The sequence below is a fragment of the Lotus japonicus genome, chromosome 1 (assembly GCF_012489685.1).
Source record: "Lotus japonicus ecotype B-129 chromosome 1, LjGifu_v1.2".
Lineage (NCBI taxonomy): Eukaryota > Viridiplantae > Streptophyta > Magnoliopsida > Fabales > Fabaceae > Lotus > Lotus japonicus.
In genome coordinates this window covers 128,222,941-128,249,454 of record NC_080041.1, presented here as the reverse complement: position 1 = coordinate 128,249,454, position 26,514 = coordinate 128,222,941, and the positions used below count along the sequence as shown (strand labels likewise).

Genomic DNA, 26,514 nt, shown 5'->3' with positions numbered 1-26,514 from the left:
TGATCATGTGAACAATTCTCTCATGTAGATTCGGTACAAGATATAACGAGAAAAGCAATCCAAGACCCTTGTACTATTTACATTTTATAGCAATCTATCACTTTCACCTCTACACTTTGTTATTGAAATGTTAATTTTTTTACATGGTATGAGAGAGTTGGAGTGGGGGTTGGGTTGGTAAGGTTTGAACCCTACACTTGAAGCTTGTATTTCGAACTTTTACCACTTGAGCTGAGCTGAAGGGAGCAATGTTAATTTATTGGGTGTACTTGCCGATGGATTTTTTTTTCAATTATTCATCATTCTCATATTAATTTGAGTCTTTATTTTATATACAAATTACCTTTCACATTTATGATACAACACTGAGTTTCAATTTTTTTTCTTCATGCCACTGATGTTTTAATTACAATATAATTCTTATGCAGTAAAATGAAAGAAATGATTATTAGGAGAAAATAACAAAAGTTGGGAATTTTGGTTTAGCAACTGGGTCTTGTTGACATTGGCTTATGGGACTATTTTATCTTTTTAAGTTTTGGAGCTCTTAGCAGTGGAGGCTTTTTATGGCCTTCTGGTTGGATTTAGAGTTTTTGCTGTTCTTTTCTTTGTTGGGAGTTGGTTGGTTTGGTTTCCTTTGAGTTATCACACTCTTTCTGCAGGATAATTTGATCTCTTTGAGCAGGGTTTTCTGTTTGTCTCTATCCTAATCAATATATGATTTTGCTTTTAAAAAAAATAACATTGACTTAAATGTAAATGATTTCAGCTTCATTCATATTTTTCATAAGCATAAGAACGGGTTTCAGGTATTTTGGCTATCCACATAAAAATACACATCATGGTATATATATAAGTGTATGTATCATGTATGAGTAATTCAATATTACATTGTCATACCCGCACATACCTCCCTCGAAACTGCAGCCTGCTACACCACTCTCAACCACTTCACTGTCGTCTGCGGCCATTAGCCATATGCAGACTCGTCTCGGAGCCATTGCCACTTACAATTAGTCTATCTGGCTATCTCCTCTGAAGTTTAGATTGTCATCACACGATTAAAGGTTTGATTCTATGAAGCGTACTAGCAGAGCTATGTGATGCTAATCATCTCTATCAAGAAAAAAATTAACAAAGTTGGAATATGCGAGCGGGACATGTGGACCATCTGATCCACCCTTTGTATTTCAAATTTCATTGATGTATTGTTTAGTATTTTTCCTGCTGTTTTACTTCCCGATTTTAGGGCAGCTGTCATGTTTGTTGGTGGTTTAGAGCATGTTAGCTCGAGTTGTAATGTGTATATGTGTTCCATAAGCTAAAGTGAAGAATGAACCTTGATGTTTTTCCTAAATTGGTCGGCATGTCTCTTTATTGGGCCGATGGACTTTGCTCGATACCTCTAGATGCTGGATAGGCCGCTCAGGGAGTACGATCCAGTTTTCATTCTAATTTAATCATAAATACATGTCCTTTTTTTTAAAAAAAAATTGTATCAAAAATATTTAAAATAATATCTTACTAACAATTTTAAATATAAATATTTTTTTAAATAAAAAATAAAAGTCTTATTGGATGTAATTGATCTATCTATCTATCTATTCAATCAAACATCTTGTTGTCAGAATCACAAGAACCAGCAAACCACCTCCCATCAAGTTGCTGCTCTCAGATTTCAACATTCTTCATTCGGTAAGCTTCATTCTACATTCGTTTCCATTCATGTGATGTTTGAATTTTGATTATGTAGATTCCGTGTCTTCGATGAACAAATCAGTAGCTGAAGCCAATGATTTGCGACAATTTTTATCCTTTTTATTGTTCATCTCGCGTTTGATTGTAAAGTTATCTCATAGGTTTTGTTTCAGATTCAGTATGGCACTATAACTAGAATGTAAATAAACCCAGATTTCAAAAAACCTTTTTTTTTAAATATGTTTTAGATTTTGTTCCATTATCATTTTGGTTTCGTCTTTGTAGATTCAATGTGTTTTTCTCATGATGTTGATGCATTTTGTTCATAACTCAATAGGTTATTTAGTTAAATATAAATATGTTCTGTTTGGTTGTTTGGAGAGATCACATTAAGTTGTGCAATTTGTCTCAATTAATTGCTTATTTCATTGACATTGAGGTTTCTAACAACATTCATATACTTGAGTTATTAAGTTTACTGCAAGTCCTTGTTAGTTAGAATTATGTGCGAAGAAATATGGAAGAGCCGGGGCAGAGAATTGAGAAAACATGAGAAGTCGTACTAAAACTGTGATTTGGATTCATGGAACTTCTGGCCCCAGCATGGAATGCTACTACCAGGTTTCAAACATAGATGTTAGATTTACTAATCTGTAGTATGCAAAGGAAGCCTACTGATCCGCAATCTGGTTGGGACAAATGCCATGGTCATGGAGATTGATGCGAATGGAAAAGTGCGAAGCATTGATGAAAAGGAAGATGCAGAAATTGTAATGGAGTCAATGCCACAAATTAGAGCTAAGCTCAGTAGGATTAAGCCAAAATAGATGAAGGATTATGAGGTGACAATGACATAGTTAAGGATGTATTAGTGGTTATTACCAGAGCTGGAGTGTGATTAGATGTTGGTTAGCTTGGTGAGAAATTAGATTAGTTTCCTTGGTCAATACTCTATAGGTTGGTTATTATGTAGTTACTTTCTCATGCTCTATATTTGCCACATGATTGGCTTCTTCTACACAGCATATTCATTCATTAAATTTTAGATTCTCCTTTCACTTTCTCCCAATATTCTATGTGGCTGTTGCCTGTTGCCATGACTCTCAACACTCCATAGTTAGAATTCAAAGTACTGCCTTCTGGCTGTGTTCAGCACTTGTCTGCTAAGGCCTAGAGCTGATTATGTATAAAAACATCTGATATTAGGTTTTTTCCTTGCACTGCATGTTTTTAAATATTATAAGATGCTCAGTTTTGTGCGGTTGCATCTTTTGTTTCGTCAAAGGCTTTACTGTCCATTTCTGAACTTCTCTTTACTAAACATATTATGTATATTCTAATACTGATTATTATATCTTTTCTTTATCTTCCCTCCTTTGTCTTGTTTAGCACCATCACTCAAATTAAATGGCCAACAAAGCTCAAATTCGGACAAATAATTCCGCACTCATTGCTATGATTGCAGATGAGGTAAGAATGACATTTCTGTGACTTTAGAAGGCCTGAATGATTTTTGTTGCAACTTTTCTTTGGTTCTCTATCCTCCAATGTTTAATGTGTAACTGTGTAAGCCATCCTTCTGGCTTAGTTACGGAGGTTGGGTAGGGGCTTGGATGACAGTCATGGGTTCAAGTTGTCATTTCTATTGTTTCTACCAAAGGAAAAGTATATATTTTTAATTTTTCAGGAAGTAGAAGAGAAATTCAATTTTTGATTTTTGTTATCAGTCTTTGTTGAGATGAGCCTGTTTCGAAATCAAATTTGTTGGGTTGATGAGCATCAGATGATTTGCAAAAAATATCATGGGAACACATTAAAGTTTCATAAACTTAAATTTGACAGTCTCCTAATTTCTGGTTGTATTAATCATACATGATGCTATCCTTAGCTAATATGATTCAAGTTAGCAATGATGTGAAGATGGAGATGATTATTCGTGATTTTATTAGATATATGAATATATATCATCATTCGCCAGCCTAGACCTAGACAAATCAAGAAATGAATGTCTCATACATTCATCACTGTATCCTATTTCAGTATTTTTCTGACAGTGTGCTCTGATTTTAAATATCTTAGATATATACTGAAGCCTAACAACAACAGTATGAACTGTTACACAGGACACTGTGGTTGGGTTTCTGCTGGCTGGAGTGGGTAATGTTGACTTGCGAAGGAAGACAAATTATCTCATTGTGGATTCAAGTATGTCACTGTTCTTCCATTTCTTTTTAAAAAAATTATATACTTACTGATTTCAGATTGTGATTGAGTAATTTGTGCATTAAATTCGGTGATTCTCTTCCTTCTTAAATAGTAGTGTTTTATCCATATTAAAGAGATCAACTAGTTTTACGTTGGCTACCGAATGCCTAACACAACCCTCATCCTTCACCCGGGCTTGGGATCGGCTATGCAAGTATAGGCGGTTCTCTTCCTTCTTCAATGTTAAAAGAGATTTCTATTTATTAAGTCTTATTAAGTACACTGGTTGCCAACCTCCTCTTCTTTGCCTTTTTATTCAGAAAAATGACTTTCTTCTCTGTTGTTGAAAATTTCAATTGGTAGTAATGTTAGTACCATACTGTGCTTATTTTGTTATTTCTCTTGGGTTGTCATTTTCAGAAACAACTGTCAAACAAATTGAAGATGCATTCAAAGAGTTCACAACAAGGGAAGATATTGCAATAGTGTTGATAAGTCAATATGTAAGTTACTCATGTATCCTTTGATTTATTTTTTATTAGTATAAAAAACTATAAATGCCTTGGGCTGTTATGCTATGTATTTCAAACCAAAACTGCTGTTCATTGCTGAATCAAAATGATCAGCATATTTGTTAATGAAACTTCCAAAACCATTCTCATTGTGCCAAAATAAGCATACAGTGATTGCCTTATTACAAGAAATCTGCCCCTGCTCCCCTCATGAAAATTTTGAAAATTCAATGGTGTTACTGTTTCATTATGCAGGTTGCAAATATGATAAGGTTTCTAGTTGATAGCTACAACAAGCCTGTTCCTGCAATATTGGAGATTCCCTCCAAAGACCACCCTTATGATCCTGCACAAGATTCAGTTCTTTCACGAGTGAAGAACCTCTTCTCTTCTGAATCTGTGGCTTCTGGGAGACGCTAAGCTTCTGTTTTTAGACTTGCATGAGTGAAGTTCATTCACAACTGGCTCAAATATTAGCTTTATGGTGATTCTTTGAATAAATTCTGCTATATGATACAGCCAGATGGTAAATTACTATCATTTTTTGCTTCCTAAACGGAGTTTGGAATATGTGCTTCTTCTTTAGCCCTATTACATTGGATTTAATTTTTTTTAAATAAAGAACAATGTTACTATTGAGTCATTTAGCTATACGGTAGATAAAACAAAATTAAGAGCGCCTCTTCAGGTATATTATGCTTGTGTTTGGATTTTCTTCAATGAGAGATGCTTTCAGCTAAAGTACTTTTAACTGTTACTAACGAAAATCCAAACACACCTTATGTGACATAAACTATGGTTAGATATCTATTGGCACTAGTCTAAACAGAGGTTAACATTTACTTCGAGATGAAAAGTAAACAAAATTGTTATGAATTGAGAAGAAAGTTTGTTCGAAGTTCAAAAAAGAAATTTGTTCATTGCACTCAATTTATATCACACACATATGCATGTCCTTTTAAAAAAGCTTTATGTAGTCGAATAAGTGAGGTCAAATGTAAATGATGATACCAAAAATCCATCAAAACAAAAGATAAAAAGAAGAAGCAGAAGAGTGGATATTGATTTCAACATAAGTAAAACATCACTGTGAAAAGATGAATCAATAACATTTTAAAGCAATTTTTTTCCAAGGACCAGTTTAGATTCAAGTGTAAAAGTAAGGGATAAAAAACATATTTGACCATATATATTATAACATATTGAGTTTACCTTTTATAAAATAAGCAAGTACTAACTGCCCCTGCACATATTTGCACTATAAATGGCACAAATCAAACCATGAATTAAAAATGTGTCATTAAATTAAAACTTCAACTTGTGAGAAAGTAGATGGATTCTCATGAAATAAAACCAAAATTCAAGACTTCCAAAACAAAACTTGATGGCAGGTATACAGTAATTTGAATTTGTGAGTCTCTTTTGCAGCGTGGAGCGTATTTTGGAGAAGCATTGCTATGGTCATAGGGCCTGTTCCTCCCGGAACCGGTGTAATAGCAGAGGCAACTTCTTTGACTTCTTCATAACAAACATCTCCAACCCTTGTATAAACTCCATCGTTATATGGATCCTGTTGCAATCACTCAAACTTTAGAACACTTGGGGGGGGGGGGGGGAACCGCCCCTTTTCAAGTAGCATACTGTAAACAAGTTGGTGAAATTATGTACTCACCTCTACTTTGTTGAATCCAACATCGATAACTACAACACCATCTTTTATCCCCTCCTAAGTCCTATCCAAGTTTGGATGGTCAGCAGCACATATGAGAATATCTGCTTGGCTTGTGATCTCTTCAGGGTTGATGGTTTTGGAATGCTCAATACTAACACTAGCATCTTCCCTCTAGTCATGTCAAATAAGAAATCTTTAAGACTCCCTTTATTCGATTTTTTTTTATACATCGAAAAAGTGCCAACAAAACAAAGAAACTAAATTACGCTAAGAGAGTCCTTCAAAAGAAGAACTTCAAATCCTGGAGGAGGACGCTCTATGCTATGAAACCCGGAGAAGTAAGGAGAGACCCACGCTTCGCCAACCAGTCCGCCGTGAAATTGCACTCCCGAGGAACCCAACAAAGCTCAACCCGCCATCTCCACTTCAACATGCGCTGAATTTCTGTGATTACGGCGCAGTGAACATGAACTCGAGCACTATCTGGATCTGCAATGGCCTGCACCAAATCATTACAAATTCGATTCGCAAAGGAGCTTCCAAGCACCCTGCTCCCACGCGAACTTGAGTCAATGCCTCAAATTTTAAAATCTTATTACTTCTTTTCCTCACATCAAAAATAATAATTTGAATAATGAAAATCCCAAAGATTTCGATCTTCAAACATTGAAATTAAATTTGTTTCCTCATATGCTAAGAAAATATTCCATGTCTACAATTCAAGTAAAAAAGAGATATTTCTAACAAACTCATTATGAATTATGATTGATATATTTTAAAAACAATTAATGTATTTTCCCTATTTTATTAAAATTATTTAGCCGCGAAATGATTAAAATAACCAATATAGAATAACATAGTCATAGTGATCCTCGAAAAGTGCAAAAACATGAATGTCTACCTAAGATCCTGACAACAAATGTCAAATGGAAGAAGATTCTGTATCCATTGACATCAATGCAGATCCAAGGTTTCATAGGACAAACAAAGAATCTGTATCAGCAATGCAGAAAATAAATGCATATATAACTTCAACACAAATTGGAATTGGATTTCAATCTAGTATCACTATTCACAACCCACCATGGCGGCGCTGCGATTCTCCACCACCACTCACCCACACCACCCATCGCCACCACCGCTCCTCCGCCGCCACGCTTTCCACAAAATGCCCACCAACGTGCTTCACCCCAACCCTCGCCGCAAACCCTTCATCGCCGCCACCATTTCCAAGCCGGCAGAGATAACACCTTCACCCTCTTCTTCTTCCGCTGCTGTCGGAGATCATTTGTCGTCTCCTCGCCTCAGGGTCTCACCCGATTCGCTTCAGTACGAGCCCGGCTACCTCGGGGCCGTCCCGGACCGGTCACGCTCCGATGGCGGCAGCGACAGCGACGCCATGCTCACCGCCATGGCCAATATACTCTCTGCGAAGGTTTATGATGTCGCCATTGAGTCCCCTTTGCAATTGGCGCCAAAGCTTTCTGAAAGAATTGGGGTTAACCTTTGGCTCAAGAGGGAGGATTTGCAACCCGTGAGAACTCCTCACACATCATTACCTTTCTTTGTTATCTAGTTTTGATTTTGATGTGATTTGCACGGATTGTGTTTGTGATTTTGTCACATTGAACCAAATTGACTGTGAAGTTTAATGACCCTTTCTGGTTTAGTCAGTGAGATTGAGAGTTAATCATAGAACTGTTTGATTGAATATTTGAAGCTCTGGATTGTTGTTGCATATTCCAGGTTTTCTCATTTAAGCTCCGAGGAGCTTACAATATGATGGTTAAACTTCCAAAGGAGCTCTTGGAAAAAGGGGTTATCTGCTCATCAGCTGGAAATCATGCTCAGGGAGTTGCATTAGCTGCCAAGAGATTGAATTGCAATGCCGTGGTTGCAATGCCCGTTACCACTCCAGATATTAAGGTGCTTGTTAATGTTCTTTATTTCTTGTTAAAAATTGTCTTCAATAAGAGAACCTGGTCAATTAAGTTATGTGTTTTCATGTCTTTTAACTTTACAGTGGAAATCTGTGGAGAAGCTGGGTGCGACAGTTGTCCTTATTGGGGATTCATATGATGAGGCACAAGCATATGCTAAGAAGCGTGGAATAGAGGAGGGTCGTACATTCGTACCTGCTTTTGATCATCCTGATGTCATCATGGGTCAGGGAACAGTTGGGATGGAAATTATGCGCCAAATGGTGGATCCAGTGCATGCGATCTTTGTGCCAGTGGGAGGTGGTGGTCTCATTGCCGGTATTGCTGCTTACGTGAAGACGGTTTCTCCACAGGTTTAAATAGATTTTTTGTTAATAGTTTTTTTTTTCTTTTTCATTTTGTGTGTGTTCCTTCATTTAGAAAAATGACTATTGACATCTATTACAAATACATAGGTGAAGATCATTGGTGTGGAGCCTACTGATGCCAATACAATGGCATTGTCACTACATCATGACCAAAGAGTGATTTTGGACCAGGTTGGAGGATTTGCAGATGGTGTGGCTGTTAAAGAGGTTGGTGAAGAAACTTTTCGCTTATGCAAGGACTTGATAGATGGCGTTGTACTTGTAAACCGTGATTCAATATGTGCATCAATAAAGGTAAGATGCCCCTTTCCTTGTGAAAGATTTCATTCAAAATTCCCAATGGATTTTCTTTCGTATTATGAGTTTGAGTTGAGCCTAGTGTCTTCTGAGCGAATGTTCTATAATTGAGAAAATTCATTGTATCTTATCAGGTCAAATGAACATATATATATATATATATTTTGTACTCTAGAGTAGTGTGGAGATGCTTTGCTTAAGCTAATTGTTCTGGTACTGAATTGAATCTTCATTGTTATCTAATGTTATTGACAGCTGATAATTGTCCGAAGTTTAAGTGCAAAGTAATTGAATTAATTAACAATTGAGATTTGCTTGATAATTGATAAACTTGTGAGTCAGCAATAATGTCAAATTTCAAATTGGTTGTTGGAGGAGTATCTGGTTGTTAGATAAACTGAGCTGTTCATTTCACTCTACTTTTATAGGCTGTCTGCTTTATTGTAGACATTTTGTGCACATGCAGTTTAGTTCCTGAGTTATTATTGGTTAAGATTGTTTGTACCAATGAGAATTCGGACTTAATTGACTGCATAGAATGTCTTATATATTGGATAGAAAGCATAGCAGAATCTTTGACTTAAACTTTTTGGATATGATAATAGTAAAACTTGTTGCAGGACATGTTTGAGGAAAACAGGAGCATATTGGAACCATCTGGTGCTCTTGCTCTTGCTGGAGCTGAGGCATACTGCAAGTATTATGGGATCAAGGGGGGAAATGTTGTAGCAATAACTTCCGGGGCAAACATGAATTTTGATAAACTTCGGGTGGTAACTGAACTTGCTAATGTTGGTCGTAAACAGGAGGCTGTGCTGGCAACTGTTATGCCAGAGGAGCCAGGCAGTTTCAAACAGTTTTGTGAATTGGTATGTATATACTACTTTGACTGCCTCCCCCCTAAAAATAGAGTTCTTCATAGTTTAATTGATTTTCTTCTGGCTTGGCAGGTAGGGCAGGCCAATATCACGGAATTCACATACAGATTTACTTCCAGCGACAAAGCTGTTGTCCTTTACAGGTAAGATTATAACAATAAACGCCTTATCTTTTTTAATAATTTTAAAATAATGGCTTAATACATCAGAAGGCCCCTGAAATTGTAAAGGGAATCAGTTTCAGGGCCTGAAAAATTTTCGCATCAAATTGGGTCCCTAAGAATTTTTTTTTAATTCAATTAAGGACAAAGTGTGTCAGACGGTGATGTGACTTCAATTTTAGCCTACTTAGCTTTTCCACATGGCATTTTAATTTATTTTTTAATTAAAAATTTCCAAAACTTAATTTTTTAATTCCAAATCATAAATTTAAAATAAAAACTTAATACAAACCTTAAACTAATCACTAATACTCTCTAATCTTAACCTAATAATCCCAGAATCAGGATCTCCAACCCTAAACTAATCCAATAATATAATTCTGACTGATATTCTCATCTTCTTTCATCCATCGTTTTTTTTTCTCATCTCCTCCTCCTCCTTCTTTTTCTCATCTTTTCCTCCTCAACCTTCTTCTTCTTAACCCAAACCCAGAAATCTTAACCCAATAATCCCATAATCAGGATCTCCAACCCAAAACCCAAACTAAGAAATCTCAATACAGAAACCTCAAACTCAAGTTAGAATCAAGCTTCTCTCAGGCTCCTTTCTTTGTTCTGATCTCGGATTCAAAGAGAGGAGAGGAAGATCTTCAAGAAAGTACCTTCCTTTATGAAAAAGGAGGTCGCCGGAGATGACGACCGGAGACGGCGGTCAGTGGCGGAGTAGCGGCGGCGACAGCAAGGGCCACTGGATCTCCTTCTCCTTGCGACGGCGATCATCAAGGTGGTGATTGAGTGTTCCTGGATGTTGGTGATGTTGGGGATGAAGATTTTGAAGAGAAAATTTTAGGTTCTAAACCTAGGTTTTGGAAATTAAAAATGGTGGTTCTGGTGGAAATTTTTTAATTTTAGGGTTCTGGTTCGTCGTGATCTTTGATTTGTTGGTAAATTTGTATATGTTTCAATGTGTGAAGAAGGTTATGGTGATGAAGATGATGGGGTTTGGTAGGATTGGAAGCAAATAAGAGTTGATTACTCAGATTTGAGTGGTGAAGGTCTGCTCTTCAACGGTGGTGAGGGCAATTTTGTGCAGTTTTCTTCCCCTGCTTTTCCCCTGTTTTCTTTTTCATGTAATGAAACAAAATTGCACAAGGTCAATTCAATTTGGGGAAAGATTTGGGTTTGGTAATAATTAGATTATGTTTAGATTATATTATTAGATTAGGTTTTTATTAAGATTTTTAATTTTTTTTTCTGATTATTTTGATGACTTGGTATTAAAAATTATTTTTTTAATATTTTTTAATTAAAAAAAAATTATAAAAGCCAGGTGTCACTGATGACTAGGACAAAATTGAGATTTGGCCTTAATTGAATTAAAAAAAATTTCTTAGGGACCCAATTTGATGCGAAAATTTTTCAGGCCCTGGAACTGATTCCCTTTACAATTACAGGGGCCTTCTGATGTATTAAGCCTAAAATAATCAATGTTTTCCAGAATATCAACATCTCTCTAGCACAACTTATTTATTTTCAATGAGTTGTTTTATCTGTGGAAAATATCTGCTAGACAACAAGTCAATGCCTATAATATTTTATTTTGCATTTGTGTGCAGTGTTGGGGTTCACACAGTCTCAGATCTTAGCGCGATGAAGGAGAGAATGAAGTCTTCTCATCTTAAAACTCATGATCTCACAGAAAATGACTTGGTTAAAGATCACTTACGTTACATGGTATGTTGGGAATGAAGTCCCTTCATAGTGAAGTTTATTGTATCCTTTTCCCTTTTCTCAATACTTTCCCAGCTACCGACTTTATAATACCCCAGCTATTATCTAAACCAATCATTCCTATTCACCAGACACTTGTGATGAGAATTAATGTTGGGTATATTGCACTTTTTTTATATTCCAGACCAAATTAGCTAAGATGTTGAACAACAGTAAGAAACATGGCATGATTAATAGCTGCTATAATTGATTTGGTTGTCTTTTTGCGATAGTCTTATCAAACATGTCACTCCCACCACAGTTGAGTACCTGGTCCTATGTTTGTATTCGGTGAGCTTACATTGTTTTGAACACATTTCAGATGGGAGGCCGATCAGATGTTGAGAACGAGGTACTTTGTCGTTTCATCTTCCCAGAAAGACCCGGAGCTTTGATGAAATTCTTGGACTCCTTCAGTCCACGTTGGAACATCAGTTTATTCCATTATCGTGGAGAGGTGCGTGTGAATTTCTGACTTTCAATTCCATTTGTCAAGCAACATGGGGATGATTTTCTTTCATTTTCGTTTAACCAACTACATGCCTAATGGCGATATCTTTGTACTTTCTGATCAACAGGGTGAGACCAGAGCAAATATCTTGGTTGGAATACAGGTTCCCAGAACTGAGATGGATGAATTCCACGAGCGCGCTAATAGGCTTGGGTATGAATATAAAGTGGTGAATGATGATGATGACTTCCAGCTTTTAATGCATTGATTATCGTAGGCATTTGCCATTAATTATGGTGTATTATATCTTGATTAGAGGAAATAGCACGTTTAACTTGGTGCAGCACTAAGTGCTGTTTCTACAAGGTTTTTTTATGATTATTGGAGATAATTGACATGCCTAGCGTTGTTAATTGGTCGTTTATCTCTATAATACAAACACCCTCGTTTGCTGAATTGCAATTTTTATTTGATAGTCATATCAACATGTTTTATTTGGTCTGTTTGACCCAACATTTTTTTGGGTTTAAAAGCTATTTTAAGACAAAGATAATATAAGAGCTTTAATAAAAGTACGAGTTTTTTGATAATTTTTGTTCTCTAGAACTTAAAAGCGTTTGACCCAGTTTTTTTACAGCTTTTAAGTTACTTTTAAGTTTAAGTTTAAAATAAGAGCTTTAAAAAAAAGACATAAGCTGTTTGTCCGTTTTCATTTTTTAATAGCTTAAAAGCTACTTTTAAGTTAAAAGTTGTTTGGTAAAATATTTTTGAAAGTTTCAAATTTATTTTAAACTTATAGATTGAAAAATATATATTGTACATTGGTATGTTTCTCTTCTTTCTTTTTTTCCTCTCCTCAGCTTTCCAATCTACGAAAGAATCCATTGAAACAATGAAACAGAAAATAGCCCCACTCACAATGAAACTTTTAATTGTTCGTGGTACAAATCTTTGAAATTTTTTGATCTAAGAAGCTTTCAAATAAAAAACTAATATGAAACATGTACCATCAAAAAATTTCCTAGAACTAGGCGAACACCTACCACCAACAATGAAAAATCAAAAATCAAGAAAAACAGCCCCACTCACAAGAAATACAAGGAGCCCGTACACAACCACGTACACAACAGAAAATAAAGAAAGCAACGAGGAGAGGAAAAAAGAAAGAAGAGAAACATATCAGAGAAGAGAGGTGAATTCTACCATACCCTCATTGTATGGTACATGACTGACGCGATTTGACGTGTACCAATAGGAAACCGACATCCGAAAGTGTATTTAAATTTTTTATTTATTTTAAAACATATATGGTAAAAAGAAGAAACACCTACTTAAATGTTATTGGTCCATGTCACGTCTTGTATCATACCCAAATAAGTGTTGAGGTATTCTAGCAAGCACCGAGAAGAGAAGGATGGAGTCTTGCGCAGCTAAAGGAGGAAGGTGTTGCAACTTGCAACGTAGAATAAGGGTTACTCTCAACAGCTTATTAGAAAAAAGCTCCCTTTTTTAACCTTTTCCTTAAAAGTTACTTTTTTATATTTCTTTGTAAAAAAATAAGTAACTTAATTCTTAAGATCTTATTAAAAATTGTGTTTGGCCCAACTTTTGCTTAAAAGTAACTTAAAAGTTAAAAAGAAGCTGGGTCAAACACTACCTAAGAGTTGTTTTTTGCCAGCTCCCTACCGCTTAGTGTGTTGACCGTGGGGCGAGGGATTAGTCTCACAGTTGTCGGCTGTGGGAATACCTTAATCAATACAAAAAAAAAAACTAAGAGTTGTTTGGTATTTTTTTCTTTCTAAATGATAAATTTATTGTTAACTTTACATACATATTTATAAAAATTTAAAATTAAATAAAAATATTATGTAAAGCAAAACACTGTTCAACACTTTAATTTATCACTTTTGTTCTATGTCATTCAATATTTTCTATTGATCTTTGCTATTATTAACTAAAGATACAATTTTAAAAAAAAAAACCTAAAGATGGATACTCCCGAGTATGATATGAGAATGTAGTATCATTTTAAATTAAGAAAACGTAATAAATACACAAGATCAAATTAAAAAATAAAATTAGTCTCATGATTGTCGAGTATGAGAATAGCTTGGAATCAACCAATAATCCTTATTTCTCCTTAGCTTTGCTAACTTGAGCATATGAGTGTCCATCTATCTTGTGGCAAGCAAATACAAGAAGGCAGCAAAGGAACTATACTCCCTCCCCGGGAGGGCAACTTATCACTATCCGTGACCCAAGCATAACTGCTTGATGGGTAACAGGCAGCCAAGCCCTGGCTACCCAGCCAAGGGAAAGAAGGATTAGAAGACTAATAAACATTGAATCAATCAGACCATAAGGGAACTAGTTGGCATAGCTCATTAGAGAAATAAGAAGAATCTCATAATGGACATTTAATTAAGTAAAGAAGATCAGTTCCCACCATAATCCAAAAGGAACAAAACTTGATCATAGTATTAGTACATGATGAGCATAAAAAAAATAAAAACTATCATATCCTTATTCAATCCATAATCTGTATGAAGAAAACAACTATTAGAAGTTCGCGCCCTCTGAGGTTGAATTTCAAGGAAGTGCTGATTTTAAGGAGCGAGTGAAGTTTTCCAGTTCTTTCAATCCCTCTTGAGGAGATTTGGCATCACCAAGTATCTTCACCATAGCACTGCCAACAATCACACCATCAGCTCCCCATCCTGCTACCTGTAACCAAAAAGTATATGGTTGATTATATTAACCACATTGAACATGAAGTTGAAGCATGTTATAAAGTAGACAAAGAACTAACCTGTTCCACATGCTCTGGTTTTGATATTCCAAAACCAACTGCCACAGGCTTTGATGTTGCCTTAATTTGAACAAAAAAAAAATTAAGAAAGAGCATAAATATATAAGATTCACCAAGTTCCATGTTGGACTATCATATCAATCTCAATTGATGAGCTTTGCAACTAAAGAGTAAAGAGAGGACAAGGGGAAGGCTAAAAAAGGAGGGAAAGAGATTTCAAACTTTTCAGAATTGCGGTATTTTTGGTTATGAGTCAGGTTACCATGTTTTCACTCGAATCGTGTAAAATAATAAGCTACAAGGTGTAGCTTTTAAAAGACTTTTGCGATGCTCAAGTTGAAAACACTAAAACAGAAATGCTATTGATAAGATAACTAGAATATTATACAACAGGAATGCAGACCAAGATTAAATAGGCAAACCTCTTTAATTTCTTGCAAAAGAGCCTGAACTTTATCACTAACAGATGCTCGGGCTCCGGTGACCCCCACTGAGCTTACCTACAGTTTAAATCAACAAATGGCTCAACATCTCGACCTGAGAAAGTTATGCAAGATATTTTCCATTTTGACTATTATTATATCTCGTTTCCCAAAATTTGGGACAAGAGAGGAACTCAAAGAAAGAAGCTATCATGGTTGAAAGAAGCTCTTACAAGATACACAAATCCTTCTGCAGCATCAACAATGGCTTTCATTCGGTCTATTGGAGTAGTGGGTGTTGTTAGGAGTACCTGAATGACATAAAAAAAAGCAAATATATCAATGCGTGTACATATATCTTACAATTAAAATTAAAATTAAACATACCAGAAAATGTTAAACGATATATACCACCAACAAATTTATACAAACTGAATCAAAACATAATGAGATAGAATACAGTGTTTTTAATCATAAAAAATTTCATTGGTCCACATTCACTACCAATCTTCTTTTGTCATGTTTAACTTGTGGATTTCATATTTATAGACTCATATTACAAAGGAAATAAAATGAAGTTAACCACTATTTCTCTATCATTATGAGCAACATTATAAGGATATCCATTTGAAATCCAGAAATGCAGTAAGAGAACATTTCAAAGTTAAGCAAACCAGTTCAATTCCATTCTTCTTAGCTTCTGTCCTTAAAATTTCTGTCTCCTCTAGGGGAACATCTGGGACTACAAGCCCTGCACACATGGGAAAGAAAAGATTATCCTGATAACCAAACTAGAGAAAAAGGGGGAAAACACAAGCAAATTTCATGTAAACAGAGCTCATATAGAACCTTAACCAGGACATGGGAGGAGAGAGCAGTTAATTAGAAAATTGGCCCAATAGCGGTATATGACAATGTAATGCTATGATATTGGGAAAAATGTTATTTGAGTTGAGTCTCACCATGTACGCCACTGTCTCTTATGGTGGACATAAATTTATCAGTACCACGTTTCAGTATTGGATTGTAATATGAAAAAAGTGCAACTGGACAAGATAATTGTGGAGTAACCTGTGAAGTTAACCATTGAAAAAGATCATAAGTCCATAAATCTAAGAGAAGATGCATTCGACAAAGCCATAAGATTTCTGAACACCCTCTCCTTAGAATAGTAGGTTTAACTAGATAAGAATGCACATAAAAGATATCCTGCCAAAGGCTAAAATTGGTGGAATACATCATATCATGGCTTGACGAGTTCAAATAAGATGAATGGAGTGTGATGAACAAATGAAACTGAGACAGTAGAAAGTATCATTAAAAAAAGGTTTGCAGTGTGTCGTTCATTATGAACAATAGCATCAGAAATTAGCTATACATCCGCTATAGCATATCTTATACAAAAGCCAACACGATTTATGTAGGTGTACGAGATATAAGTGCATCACTAATTACAAAAGTACTTGATTCAAGTTATATTTTCCCTAACAAAGTCTAACAACATGACAATAGGCAATGATAATAAGGGTTAAGGGATTAAAGGATTAGGGGTCTGATAGCATCTGTTTCAACTTCAAGAACAAGGGTGCATAGATATCAATGATTCAAACGGCATTAACAAATTGGAAACTTTCGATAATTGTACACATAATTTGTAAACAAAGAAGACAAGCCGCAAGAAATCATACAATAATAAAATGATTTGTGAGTGAAAATTTATTATTGCAGCAGAGCTTCCTTTCGGCAGCTTTTGACAGTATTATTTAATAAATGGCAAGTAGTTGCACAAAAATCTACCTCCTTCAGCATAGAAATAATCGCATTAAAATTGGTCCCCCTTGCTAAAGATCGTGTGGCAGCAGCCTGAATAGAAAGATAAATCAGTTTGAGAATCAGAATCAGGCAGTATTACTAAATAAGTAAATATCACTAGAAAAAGAAGAAAGCAACCGACCTGGATAACAGGACCATCTGCCAAAGGATCAGAGTATGGAACCCCTAACTCGATTATGTCAGATCCACATGAATCAAGCACTTTTAGTGCTTCTGCTGTGGTTGAAAGGTCAGGATCCCCAGCTGTAATGTATGGGATGAAAGCCACCTAGACACAAATATACTCGTCAGAAAATAATCATTTGGCAATAGGCAGCCAAGAATAGCACTCTAACTCATCTCTTTGCAATAAAGTTAATGTAGCAGTGGTGTCAAAAATATTCAACCCACAAATAAAGATAGTTTCTAATCCATTATGACTAGCCAGAGAAAAGTCATTGATTTGGCAAATAATAGAAAATGGAACCAGCAAAAATTAGATTAATTATAGTTGAAAAAACAAGTAGGTAATCCATATTCCATACTATTCAAGTTGACATGTGACACAATAGAAAACATGGAATAAGCCCTTACTTTGCCTTGTTTTTTCAACCTGCTGAAAGTTTCAGAGAGCCCAACTGTTTCCATGGTCCTGATAGCGGCCACTGGAGTGTTTCTCTTCACCGAGATTATAGCTTTCTTGGAGGAAAAATAAACCGGGAAACCAGCCTCAGGTTTCTTCACTTGGAAGAAGCAAGATGATTTCAGTGCAATGGCCATAAAAATGAGTTACCTTCTAGATTTCTGGATTAAGCATAAGTGTAGTTAAATGAAGAAGAGCACAACATCACAATATCACTAAGAATTAGAAGATGAATCAACATCACATTCAGAATACATCTTCTTCAGGGTGCCAAACCAATACCCAATTAATTAAAAGGTGCCTAACTAAACCACATGCCTAACCAACAAGACAGCATTCAGCAACCTTGAATGCTCAACAGTTAAAAGAAGATTTCCTAACATCAATATATTCAATACCAACACTAGCTGCAACCTAAACCCCATTTGCAGGGCTGAAATGTGTTCTACTATTGAATGAATCAAGTGTCAGTGTGTTCTATGCAGTCACACCGACCAGGAAAACAGTGTACACAACCCATCAACATCCTTAAAAATTACGACATGGTAACATGAGTAAACTAGGCCACTGTTTTGGCTTGACAAGTATGAGACTTTCCAGGTACCCATTGAACAAAAACGAATGTTTTTACGAAATAGATTATCCATTCAATAATGGGTAAAGCAATGAATCAGATAAATACCCCAGTTGCATTTTCATAGTTAAGCACATAAGGTGTTTGTAAATATGCACCAGTGAATGCAGAATGAATGAGATAACATACCAAAAGTGTGTCTTTGTGGGAGAGTGAAAGCGGTTTCCTCTGCAAAAATGGAGAAGAGAGATTCGAAAGAGAGAGCACTTGCTTACTTCTCCTCTGTAGTGTGTTTTTCCTCTTTCTGTCTCTATCTGCTCCAATCCGTTGAATTCACCTCTCTCTCTGTGGGCGTTTCTTGTATATATTAAGAAAAGGGTTAATTAATAATTTGGTCCCTATAAAATAGATGAAGTTAATTTTAGTCCTCGCTATTAGAGCTGTCAATACGGGCCAGCCCGGCCCATATGGGTCAGCCCGTATGGGTTGGGTTGAAAACGGGTTGGGTTGTGTCAACCCGGGGCCTTAACGAGCCAGGAAAATATGAACCCAACCCGGCTCGCTACGAGCTCACGGGTTGGCGGGCTGGCTCGCGGGTTGGGTGAAAAAAAATATAAAAAATAGATAAATTGGATTAGAAAATGTTTTAAAAAAATAATTTCACATAAATACTTAAAGAAATTGGTAACAACTCATAAGAAAGAGGTTTATCAACCCATTAATTTGTATGTCACATTTGAAATATAGTAAAGTAACTTTTTGGTTACAAAATATAGTAAAATAATTTAGTTGACAAGATTTAAAAACACAATTATTTTACTGTCACATTTAAAATAAGATAAATAATAGAATAACAATAAATAAAACACAAAAAATTGTCTCAAATTTAAAGAAATGAAAATTTCCATTTTTCTATCTAAAAGTAATCCATAAAACTAACCTTAAATTAAAGACAAATAAAATAACATTTTTAATAAAAAATAACTCTAACCCGACGGGTTGGCTCGCTTGACCCGCGGGTTGGCCCGTTTAATCCGCGGGTTAAACGAGCCGGGTTGCACTAACCCAAGTTCTTTTCGAGTTGGAATTTAACCAACCCAACCCGGCTCATTTAGCCAACCCGTCGAGCTGGCTCGCGGGTTGGAACCCATATTGACAGCTCTACTCGCTATATATAGTAAAGTTGCAATAATGTCCTGATATTTAGGAATTAATTGATTTCTCCTAGTCAGAGGCTAAGTTCCGACAATTTTGTCAAGTGTTATTGTCGGCCCTATGTGACGCCATCACATATAATTCTTTTATTAATAATTAAATTTAGTAATTAAAAAAATAAAAGAATAGCAACAATTTCTATATCTCTAACTTATGAAAAAGAAAACAACAAAATTTTCTTAATCTCTAACTTATGAATTTCTAGTCTCCAACTAAATACAAATATAATTAATTAAAATCGTGGTTGATTTAAGTCGTACATGTTTGATTTCCCTTGAACAATGTCTCGTGTTAAAGTCTGGTGTGGACGAGAAAATCTTTATTTGTAAGAATAAAAAAACTAATCTTTCTTCTTTATCTTCATCATCTTTATAATTTGTTTAGGGCTAGAAGATGAAGGAAAACCATTGGAAACCATGCTCACCAGGTACCAGAACGGTGAAAGTCTATGTTTCTATGTGTTACTTACCTTCCTTAATGCTGACACATGTTAGCTAAAAGTCGACATTCACAAAGCAGAATATAACAAACAAGGACCAATTATCTCCTTCCGGGATAACTCACTGATTGGAGACCAAACAGACCCCTTACAAGCTAACTTGAATATTAGGGTAGAATGTTCCACCGGAGCCAAATAAATTTGCAAAACCAAGCAACATCACATACTATTGAAGGACCCCATATGGATGCATCGGTCCACGTAAGATCATCCACGCCTTGGCAAAAGGAAGTCGAGTTCAACCATTAAAAGAGACATCCTTGTAGGAGCCACTGCATGTGACAAGTACTATCCAAAGTAGCTAACTCTGCGCCGTCGCGTAGTGGAGCTTTTCAACAATTCTTCACAGTTTTTAAGTTGCTTTTGAATTATGAATGTTAAGCATTTTTCAATAAGCAAATTTTCTTTATGACATGATTAGTAGTTATGCGCTTGGTAAAGGCTTAACATAACCTCTACGAGTAGAAACTTGAATACAATGATAGAAGGTGCAAAATTCCGAACCTAGTGCCCAGCTAAAGGAAGGATACAAGGAGATAGATCATGAGGCTCGATTTTAACTGCCTTTAACGTTCGACGCACAGGCACGTAAAGACTCATGTCGAAAGCGAAAGCTTCCATTGTGTGTGACGTCTAAGTCCCCCTCATTTGAGGCATAACTTTTGATGGATGTGACACCCTTGTTCAATGTGCAAGCACATTAATGCCCCTTTTTGAAGCAACATATTCCAATGCGCGCGACGCCTAAGTCCTCCCATTCGGGTAGCTCGTCCGATGGGCGTGAAACCCTTGTTTGACACGCAAACACGTTAAGGGCCCCATCCTGACCAAAAGCTCCAGATGCGCGTGACACTAAAGTCTCCCTCATCCAAGGTAGCTCCTTCAATGGGTGTGTCACCTTTGTTCGATGTGCAGACACATTAAGACCCTTGTCTAAAGCAAAATCTTTCGATGCACGCAATACCTAATTCCTCTCTCATCTAAGGTAGCTCCTTCGATGGATGTGTTACCCTTGTCTGACTGACAAGTACGTTAAGACCCACATCCTAGGCGAAAGCCTCCGATGCGCTCAACACCTCTAAGTCCCCCCTCATATGAGGAAACACCTTTGATGAGCGTGACACCTTCTTGGACAAGATATTCGCTTAACTCATTACAACCTTGGAGATAAAAGGCAAGATTGCCACCGCATACAGGTTACAACCTGAAGGGGCGTACAACTTTCTTAGAGAAGTTTCCTCCTAAAGCACATATGAGAGTACTAACCCGTAGTACCACCCAAAGTACACATCGATTCCAATGTATATTGTGTAGGGATCGAAGTCCAATAGATGCATACTCTCCCAACTTAGCTACCCCTCACGGGTGAAGGGAGTGTGCATTTAGATGTAAAAGTGAAAGCAAGAAGTGCATTCCGTTGGTTGAATGTGTATTGAAAATCGTGATCTCGAATTCCAATGCTTCAAACGGACTTCCTAACTGAAAACCAAACTTGCCTAACTATGTAACTCACCAACTTAATAAAGGAACAATAATATTTCCCAAGGAAAGCAAGTAGATGGGTGGAGGTGTAAATTACCAAAGATAGATACCCTTCTAGGAAAAGAGGATGTCTTTTTAAGCAGAACAAAGCCAACTCCATTTTGCTCTTCCAAGTAGGAAACTGAGTCACTACTGAGTAGAAAAAAAGCAGACTGAACAACAACAAAGCTTCATGTAGATTCCACTTCCGCGTCGCCAACTCGTTTTCCCCCAACTCACCCGAGTCCACTCTCATGGCCAACAACCCTTCGGACGCTCCCGCCGCCGACGACTTCCTCGAGCAAATCCTCGGCCTCCCGCCCTTCGGCTCCGGCGACTCTGGCTTAGTCGGACCCGACATCGGACTTGCCGGTACGGCTCCGATGATGCTTCAGCTCAACTCCGCCGATCATGGCAACCATCATCACCTCGCCGCCGGTGGTCCCTTTCATGCACCTGTGTACCAGTTAGGGTTGAGCTTGGACCAAGGGAAAGTAGTAGGAGGAGGAGGGTTCTTGAAGCCCGAGGACGCTTCTGGTAGTGGAAAGCGTTTCCGTGACGACGTCGTTGATGGTAGACCTAAGAATGTAAGACCGCGTCTTTTTCGATTCTCTTTGTTTCATCACAAAATTGTCTGAAATGCTTTCACAACTGAAAAAGAAGAACCCTCTGTGTGTTGATATAGTCTTTGTTTGGATTGAAACTGAGCTTGGTGCTTCAATTGTTTCAGTTTAATATGTATGTTTATTTTTAGTAAGAGCTAGATTAATACTATTCAGTTAGTTTTGATGCAGAAGCATAATTTTAAATGTTGATTTTAGTATGTATATGTAATATGTAATATCAACTTTGATTTTTTCACCCCATCAATATCGAGATTCCGTACGGTTTTCTTGGATGTGAGGATTCACTTTAGAGCATTGATAGAGTGGTAGAGAAGGGAAGGAGGGAATAGAATGTTTGGAAACCTGTAAGAAGTAGAGTTTTATGCTGTGTGCTGTGTTCATTCTTGTATGGTAAACAATAACTCAATACAATAAAGTTTGGTGGTAAACAAATGTAATGACTTGGAGGGTATCTGATCTTTGACATGGAATTACAAGCAAATGAAGCTGGGAAGGGATGTATTATTGTAGAGGGAAAAAAAGGGAGTTATATTGGCCAAGGTTTTTTCCATTGTCACTCGTTTGTGGGACTTTAGCACCACTGGTGCTTTCTATTTATATATATAAATTTGGCATTCCAAAAAAAAAATCCTAATCTAATTATTATAGGATGATCATTGTGATTATTGATTTTCTTCTTAGCCAGATTCAAATTACGACCATTACATAGCTGTATAAAGCACACAAAATATTTTAAAATTTTATGAGTTTATGTATGGAAATAGTACCTAGTAAGCAGACGAATGATAATCTGTTTGCGAATAGGAAATGAGTTCCTTCAATGTTCGTATTGACAACTTTGTTAGGTGTATGCTTGTCGATGCCAGCCAACTTGTGATAGACATCAACTACAGGTCTCACTGAAGCTTTGTATTTGGAGTCGGTGAATGGGCTATCATTTAGAGCTTAGGAGTTGACTTGGAATACATCTATTGGAAAGTAGAAACTGACATAAGGAAGATGAATAGAAATTGAAGATTAATGAATTATGCACGAGGATTAAATCTAGACTGAGAATGATTGTGGGTCAACCTTAAGTGATATAAATTCAATCCTGTTGCAAAGTGTTAACTTAACATGGATTGGCTTGAACATTTCCGGATTATGATTAAGTTAGGTCGTTTATGATTGAGTTTTTTTTGTTGCTTTTCTGGGATCTTTGGACCTTTAATGTCAAATATATACTCTGAGCATCCTTGAATAAATGATCTCTTGTTGTGGAGAGTTTTTTTTTTCTTCCTTTTCCTCTTTATTGTTCTCACTAGTTTTTTCTGAGAGGGTAAAGGGGGAGTTGATCAAGTATAAATTTTTCTCCTATTGATGATCTATAACCTTATTGCAGGTTTATCATGGGCAGCCCATGTCTACTACGATGCCTGCTGCTCCCCATCCTCCAGCCATGCGTCCTAGGGTGCGGGCTAGAAGAGGACAGGCTACAGATCCACACAGCATAGCTGAAAGGGTGAGCTTCAGGATATTTGCATGAATACAGACTGTTTGCTGGTTATGAATTTATGATGTTCAACATTTATTTTGTGGGTTAACTTCATAGCTCATTTTCTTCTTTGATTACAGTTGCGCAGAGAAAGAATAGCAGAAAGAATTAGGGCATTGCAAGAGCTGGTTCCAAGTGTCAACAAGGTATGTGATTTCTCTTGAATATCATTTTGATTTTATTACAAAATGTGATTTTGCATTTGTCTTTGGCAAGAGTGAATTTGTCTTTGGTAAAGTAAGGCATCTATGTTATGTATAGCTTGAAATGTTAAAATGATAGAGTATGGAGTTGACATATACAGATGCATACATTATAATTCTCTCCACTTTTTAGTTCGCTGATTTGATAATGACACATAGTTTGTTGCCTATTTTGTGTGGGTAGATTCATATTTTCTGAACAAAAATGATATTACTCATCAATTATTCCAAAAAAACGAAATTGTGATTTTTTTTAGGTGTGTATTTTCTGTCTTTGTAGACATTGTTCGTTGCATAATTGTTTAGCATCACATCACCATCTCCACTGCCGTTCTTGAAAAGAATTGTGGATGGAGTTTGTTCACATCACATATATGTAAAATCTACTGATCCATTTTTTATGCATTGTACTGTGGTGTAATTAGACATGGAAGTCTTGCTTCTCATAAATGGATAAAAAAGTTGAATAGCATCTGCATATATTCTAATTTGGTTTGTATCAAATTTTGGAGTGCTTGATTATGAGATAAATCTACTTGACTTTAAGGGGTGATAGTTTTTGTATTATGTTGAATAGCAGCTGCATGACTGCTGTGTTTGTAAAGAAGATAATATGCTGAATCATTCCATTCTTTCTAATATTATGTTGCATTTGTACTCTGTTCAGACTGATAGAGCCGCCATGTTAGATGAAATAGTGGATTATGTGAAGTTCTTAAGGCTTCAAGTGAAGGTAACATGCTACTCTGCTCTTTATGGATCCTGTGTTTAATTCAGGTCAAAATTTGTTATTAATGACAGTTTATAATGCCCTTTCTCCGGATTACTGGTTTTTCTTGTTAAATCCGTTAACCTATTATTTTTTGTGCCCCCACATCACTGAGGTGTATTAGTTAGGATTCAACTCATTGTCGTGAACCCCGCTAAAGGGTGGTTTCCACTTGGACGAGAACCCATTGGCCAATGAATATTATCCCTCAAGCCTGGGGAATATCTAAATACAATCAAATAATGATAGCATTCTCAGGTTGCTTAATGCACCGTAGTTACTTCTAACTATCCAATCATTTGTAAGGGTCTTCTGTTGGAATAGATATTTCTGTTTGATCCATGATTTAAATATGAAGGAAAAAGGCTCCTTTCTCAATCCAAAATTGAATTTTATGCAGTGTGAAATTAAGAGTTCAAACGACTTCCAATGACTGTCAATTGATCTGCCTTTCAGGTTTTGAGCATGAGTAGATTGGGCGGAGCAGGTGCAGTGGCACCACTGGTAACTGATATCCCATTATCGTCAGTGGAGGTAATTATTTGAGGAACAAGTATCTACAAAAAATAAATATGCGTTTAATATCTTTAAGCAATCTAAACATTTTCTGGTGAATGGTGATAATCAGGAAGAAGGCGGTGAAGGTGCGAGAAACCGACCAGCTTGGGACAAGTGGTCAAATGATGGTACAGAAAAACAGGTAGCTAAGCTTATGGAAGAAAATGTTGGGGCTGCCATGCAATTTCTTCAATCAAAGGCACTCTGCATCATGCCCATCTCACTGGCATCAGCAATATACCAGTCACAACCACCGGATAGCTCTAGTATGGTCAAGCCGGAAACTAATCCTCCTTCATAAATCTTAGGCACACATGTTGCACAATCTATTGGTCCCAGAAAGGGTTCACCTAATACTACTGGGACCTAGGAGCTATTTGTCTGTTCCAAACCCCATTAATTAAGTCATTGGCAAGCATCAAGTTGCAATCAAAGTCAGATGCCATAATTATTTCTTTTTTGCCTTTCTTTCAGCTTTTGTCCATACAGGGTTCAATGTCAATGCCTTAGAAAATACAAGCAGACCCCTTTGTTGTCTTGCCAAGTATCAAGTAAAGAGGAAGAAATTGTCAAAAGTTCACTTGATGCACTGTTCTCTTTTGTGTTAATGGGTGGGAGGTAGTGGAATGTGATCAATGCGCTTTGACAGTGGGGCTTAGTTTTTTTTGTAGTGGGCTGTGGGACCTTCTAAAGGGTTAGAGTGGTGTGTATATTTTTAATAGTGATGTAGCACTAGAGGATTTGAATTTTAGAGGTGAAATGGATAATAGTTGCTTTATTGCCAAGTCTAGCAGAAAATAATGATGCATTTTGTGTGTTATTCAAAAAGTAATTAGACGACTTTTCCATTCTCCTTAGTCATTATTGGATTTTGATTCATTAGATAGAGATGTGAAATATTGGTGTAGCCGTGTAGGTGCACAAAACACAGTCCTCATCAATCAGTTAGTTATAATCTTATTCACACATGTATTCTGACTTATTTTCTTTCCCACTTTCTTGTCCGACATTTTTTTATTACTTCATTCAACATATCTCTTCTATTCTTATCTCGTTTTAAAGGTGGGTGTGGAATGAATGTGTATAAATTTTACTCCTCCTTAGTCCTGTTGGCCCAAGAAAGAAAAACGCATTCAGCCTAAAACTCTCGAGGAAGTCGAATTCTGACTAAAGAAAGGAAGAGGAAGTTGCACCAAGTTAATGGGGCGGCAAAACTCGACAACAACAATTACTGCTAAACACAGGCACATGTAACACGTGCCACATTGACCAAGTCAAATTCCCCCCACGATGGTCGAAAACATGGCCAGGAAACGGTTGGAGCAGTTGAAGCACACGATCTCCACCACCATGCGCAGAACTTCCGGAGCAAGCATC

The 26,514-nt window shown here is 36.6% G+C and overlaps 4 protein-coding genes across 5 annotated transcripts; 3 read left to right on the top strand and 1 right to left on the bottom strand.

Moving 5' to 3' along the window:
- The first annotated feature begins 1,545 nt into the window (after positions 1–1,545).
- Positions 1,546–5,058, top strand: LOC130730577 (V-type proton ATPase subunit F-like). Its single transcript, XM_057582624.1, has 5 exons — positions 1,546–1,695; positions 3,088–3,168; positions 3,822–3,903; positions 4,324–4,406; positions 4,671–5,058. The coding sequence occupies exons 2-5, from the start codon at positions 3,106–3,108 to the stop codon at positions 4,833–4,835; spliced, it is 393 nt and encodes a 130-aa protein (XP_057438607.1). The 5' UTR covers positions 1,546–1,695; positions 3,088–3,105; the 3' UTR covers positions 4,836–5,058.
- Positions 5,059–6,968: 1,910 nt separating this feature from the next.
- Positions 6,969–12,408, top strand: LOC130730576 (threonine dehydratase biosynthetic, chloroplastic-like). The gene is made up of 9 exons (XM_057582623.1): positions 6,969–7,621; positions 7,834–8,013; positions 8,111–8,380; positions 8,483–8,689; positions 9,313–9,561; positions 9,643–9,713; positions 11,348–11,465; positions 11,824–11,958; positions 12,080–12,408. The coding sequence occupies exons 1-9, from the start codon at positions 7,172–7,174 to the stop codon at positions 12,218–12,220; spliced, it is 1,821 nt and encodes a 606-aa protein (XP_057438606.1). The 5' UTR covers positions 6,969–7,171; the 3' UTR covers positions 12,221–12,408.
- A 1,937-nt stretch (positions 12,409–14,345) lies between these two features.
- On the bottom strand, positions 14,346–18,560 carry LOC130730574 (tryptophan synthase alpha chain-like). Of its 2 annotated transcripts, none has more exons than XM_057582619.1 (10): positions 18,402–18,560; positions 17,590–17,799; positions 17,138–17,284; positions 16,981–17,046; positions 16,146–16,254; positions 15,858–15,934; positions 15,417–15,494; positions 15,184–15,261; positions 14,762–14,821; positions 14,346–14,676 (listed from the first exon to the last, which is right to left on the bottom strand). In XM_057582619.1, exons 2-10 carry the CDS (start codon positions 17,773–17,775, stop codon positions 14,542–14,544), a joined length of 936 nt encoding a protein of 311 aa, XP_057438602.1. In that variant the 5' UTR covers positions 17,776–17,799; positions 18,402–18,560; the 3' UTR covers positions 14,346–14,541. The 2 variants fall into 2 exon arrangements, with proteins under 2 accessions (XP_057438602.1, XP_057438603.1); XM_057582620.1 differs by having other exon boundaries at positions 17,590–17,733; positions 18,402–18,552.
- A 2,990-nt stretch (positions 18,561–21,550) lies between these two features.
- On the top strand, positions 21,551–25,998 carry LOC130730575 (transcription factor UNE12). Its single transcript, XM_057582621.1, has 6 exons — positions 21,551–22,034; positions 23,455–23,574; positions 23,688–23,753; positions 24,478–24,543; positions 25,036–25,113; positions 25,208–25,998. Exons 1-6 carry the CDS (start codon positions 21,702–21,704, stop codon positions 25,436–25,438), a joined length of 894 nt encoding a protein of 297 aa, XP_057438604.1. The 5' UTR covers positions 21,551–21,701; the 3' UTR covers positions 25,439–25,998.
- The last annotated feature ends 516 nt before the right edge of the window (positions 25,999–26,514 follow it).

Coding starts and splice junctions, on each gene's coding strand:
- LOC130730575 (XM_057582621.1), top strand. CDS start 21,702: ATGGCCAACAACCCTTCGGACGCTCCCGCCGCCGACGACTTCCTCGAG. Junction 23,575..23,687: donor CACACAGCATAGCTGAAAGG/GTGAGCTTCAGG, acceptor CTTTGATTACAG/TTGCGCAGAGAAAGAATAGC. Junction 25,114..25,207: donor TCCCATTATCGTCAGTGGAG/GTAATTATTTGA, acceptor GGTGATAATCAG/GAAGAAGGCGGTGAAGGTGC.
- LOC130730574 (XM_057582619.1), bottom strand. CDS start 17,775: ATGGCCATTGCACTGAAATCATCTTGCTTCTTCCAAGTGAAGAAACCT. Junction 17,285..17,589: donor GGTTGAAAAAACAAGGCAAA/GTAAGGGCTTAT, acceptor ATTTGTGTCTAG/GTGGCTTTCATCCCATACAT. Junction 15,495..15,857: donor AGAAGAATGGAATTGAACTG/GTTTGCTTAACT, acceptor TATGTCATTCAG/GTACTCCTAACAACACCCAC.
- LOC130730576 (XM_057582623.1), top strand. CDS start 7,172: ATGGCGGCGCTGCGATTCTCCACCACCACTCACCCACACCACCCATCG. Junction 9,562..9,642: donor TCAAACAGTTTTGTGAATTG/GTATGTATATAC, acceptor CTGGCTTGGCAG/GTAGGGCAGGCCAATATCAC. Junction 9,714..11,347: donor AAAGCTGTTGTCCTTTACAG/GTAAGATTATAA, acceptor ATTTGTGTGCAG/TGTTGGGGTTCACACAGTCT.
- LOC130730577 (XM_057582624.1), top strand. CDS start 3,106: ATGGCCAACAAAGCTCAAATTCGGACAAATAATTCCGCACTCATTGCT. Junction 3,169..3,821: donor TTGCTATGATTGCAGATGAG/GTAAGAATGACA, acceptor ACTGTTACACAG/GACACTGTGGTTGGGTTTCT. Junction 4,407..4,670: donor TAGTGTTGATAAGTCAATAT/GTAAGTTACTCA, acceptor TTCATTATGCAG/GTTGCAAATATGATAAGGTT.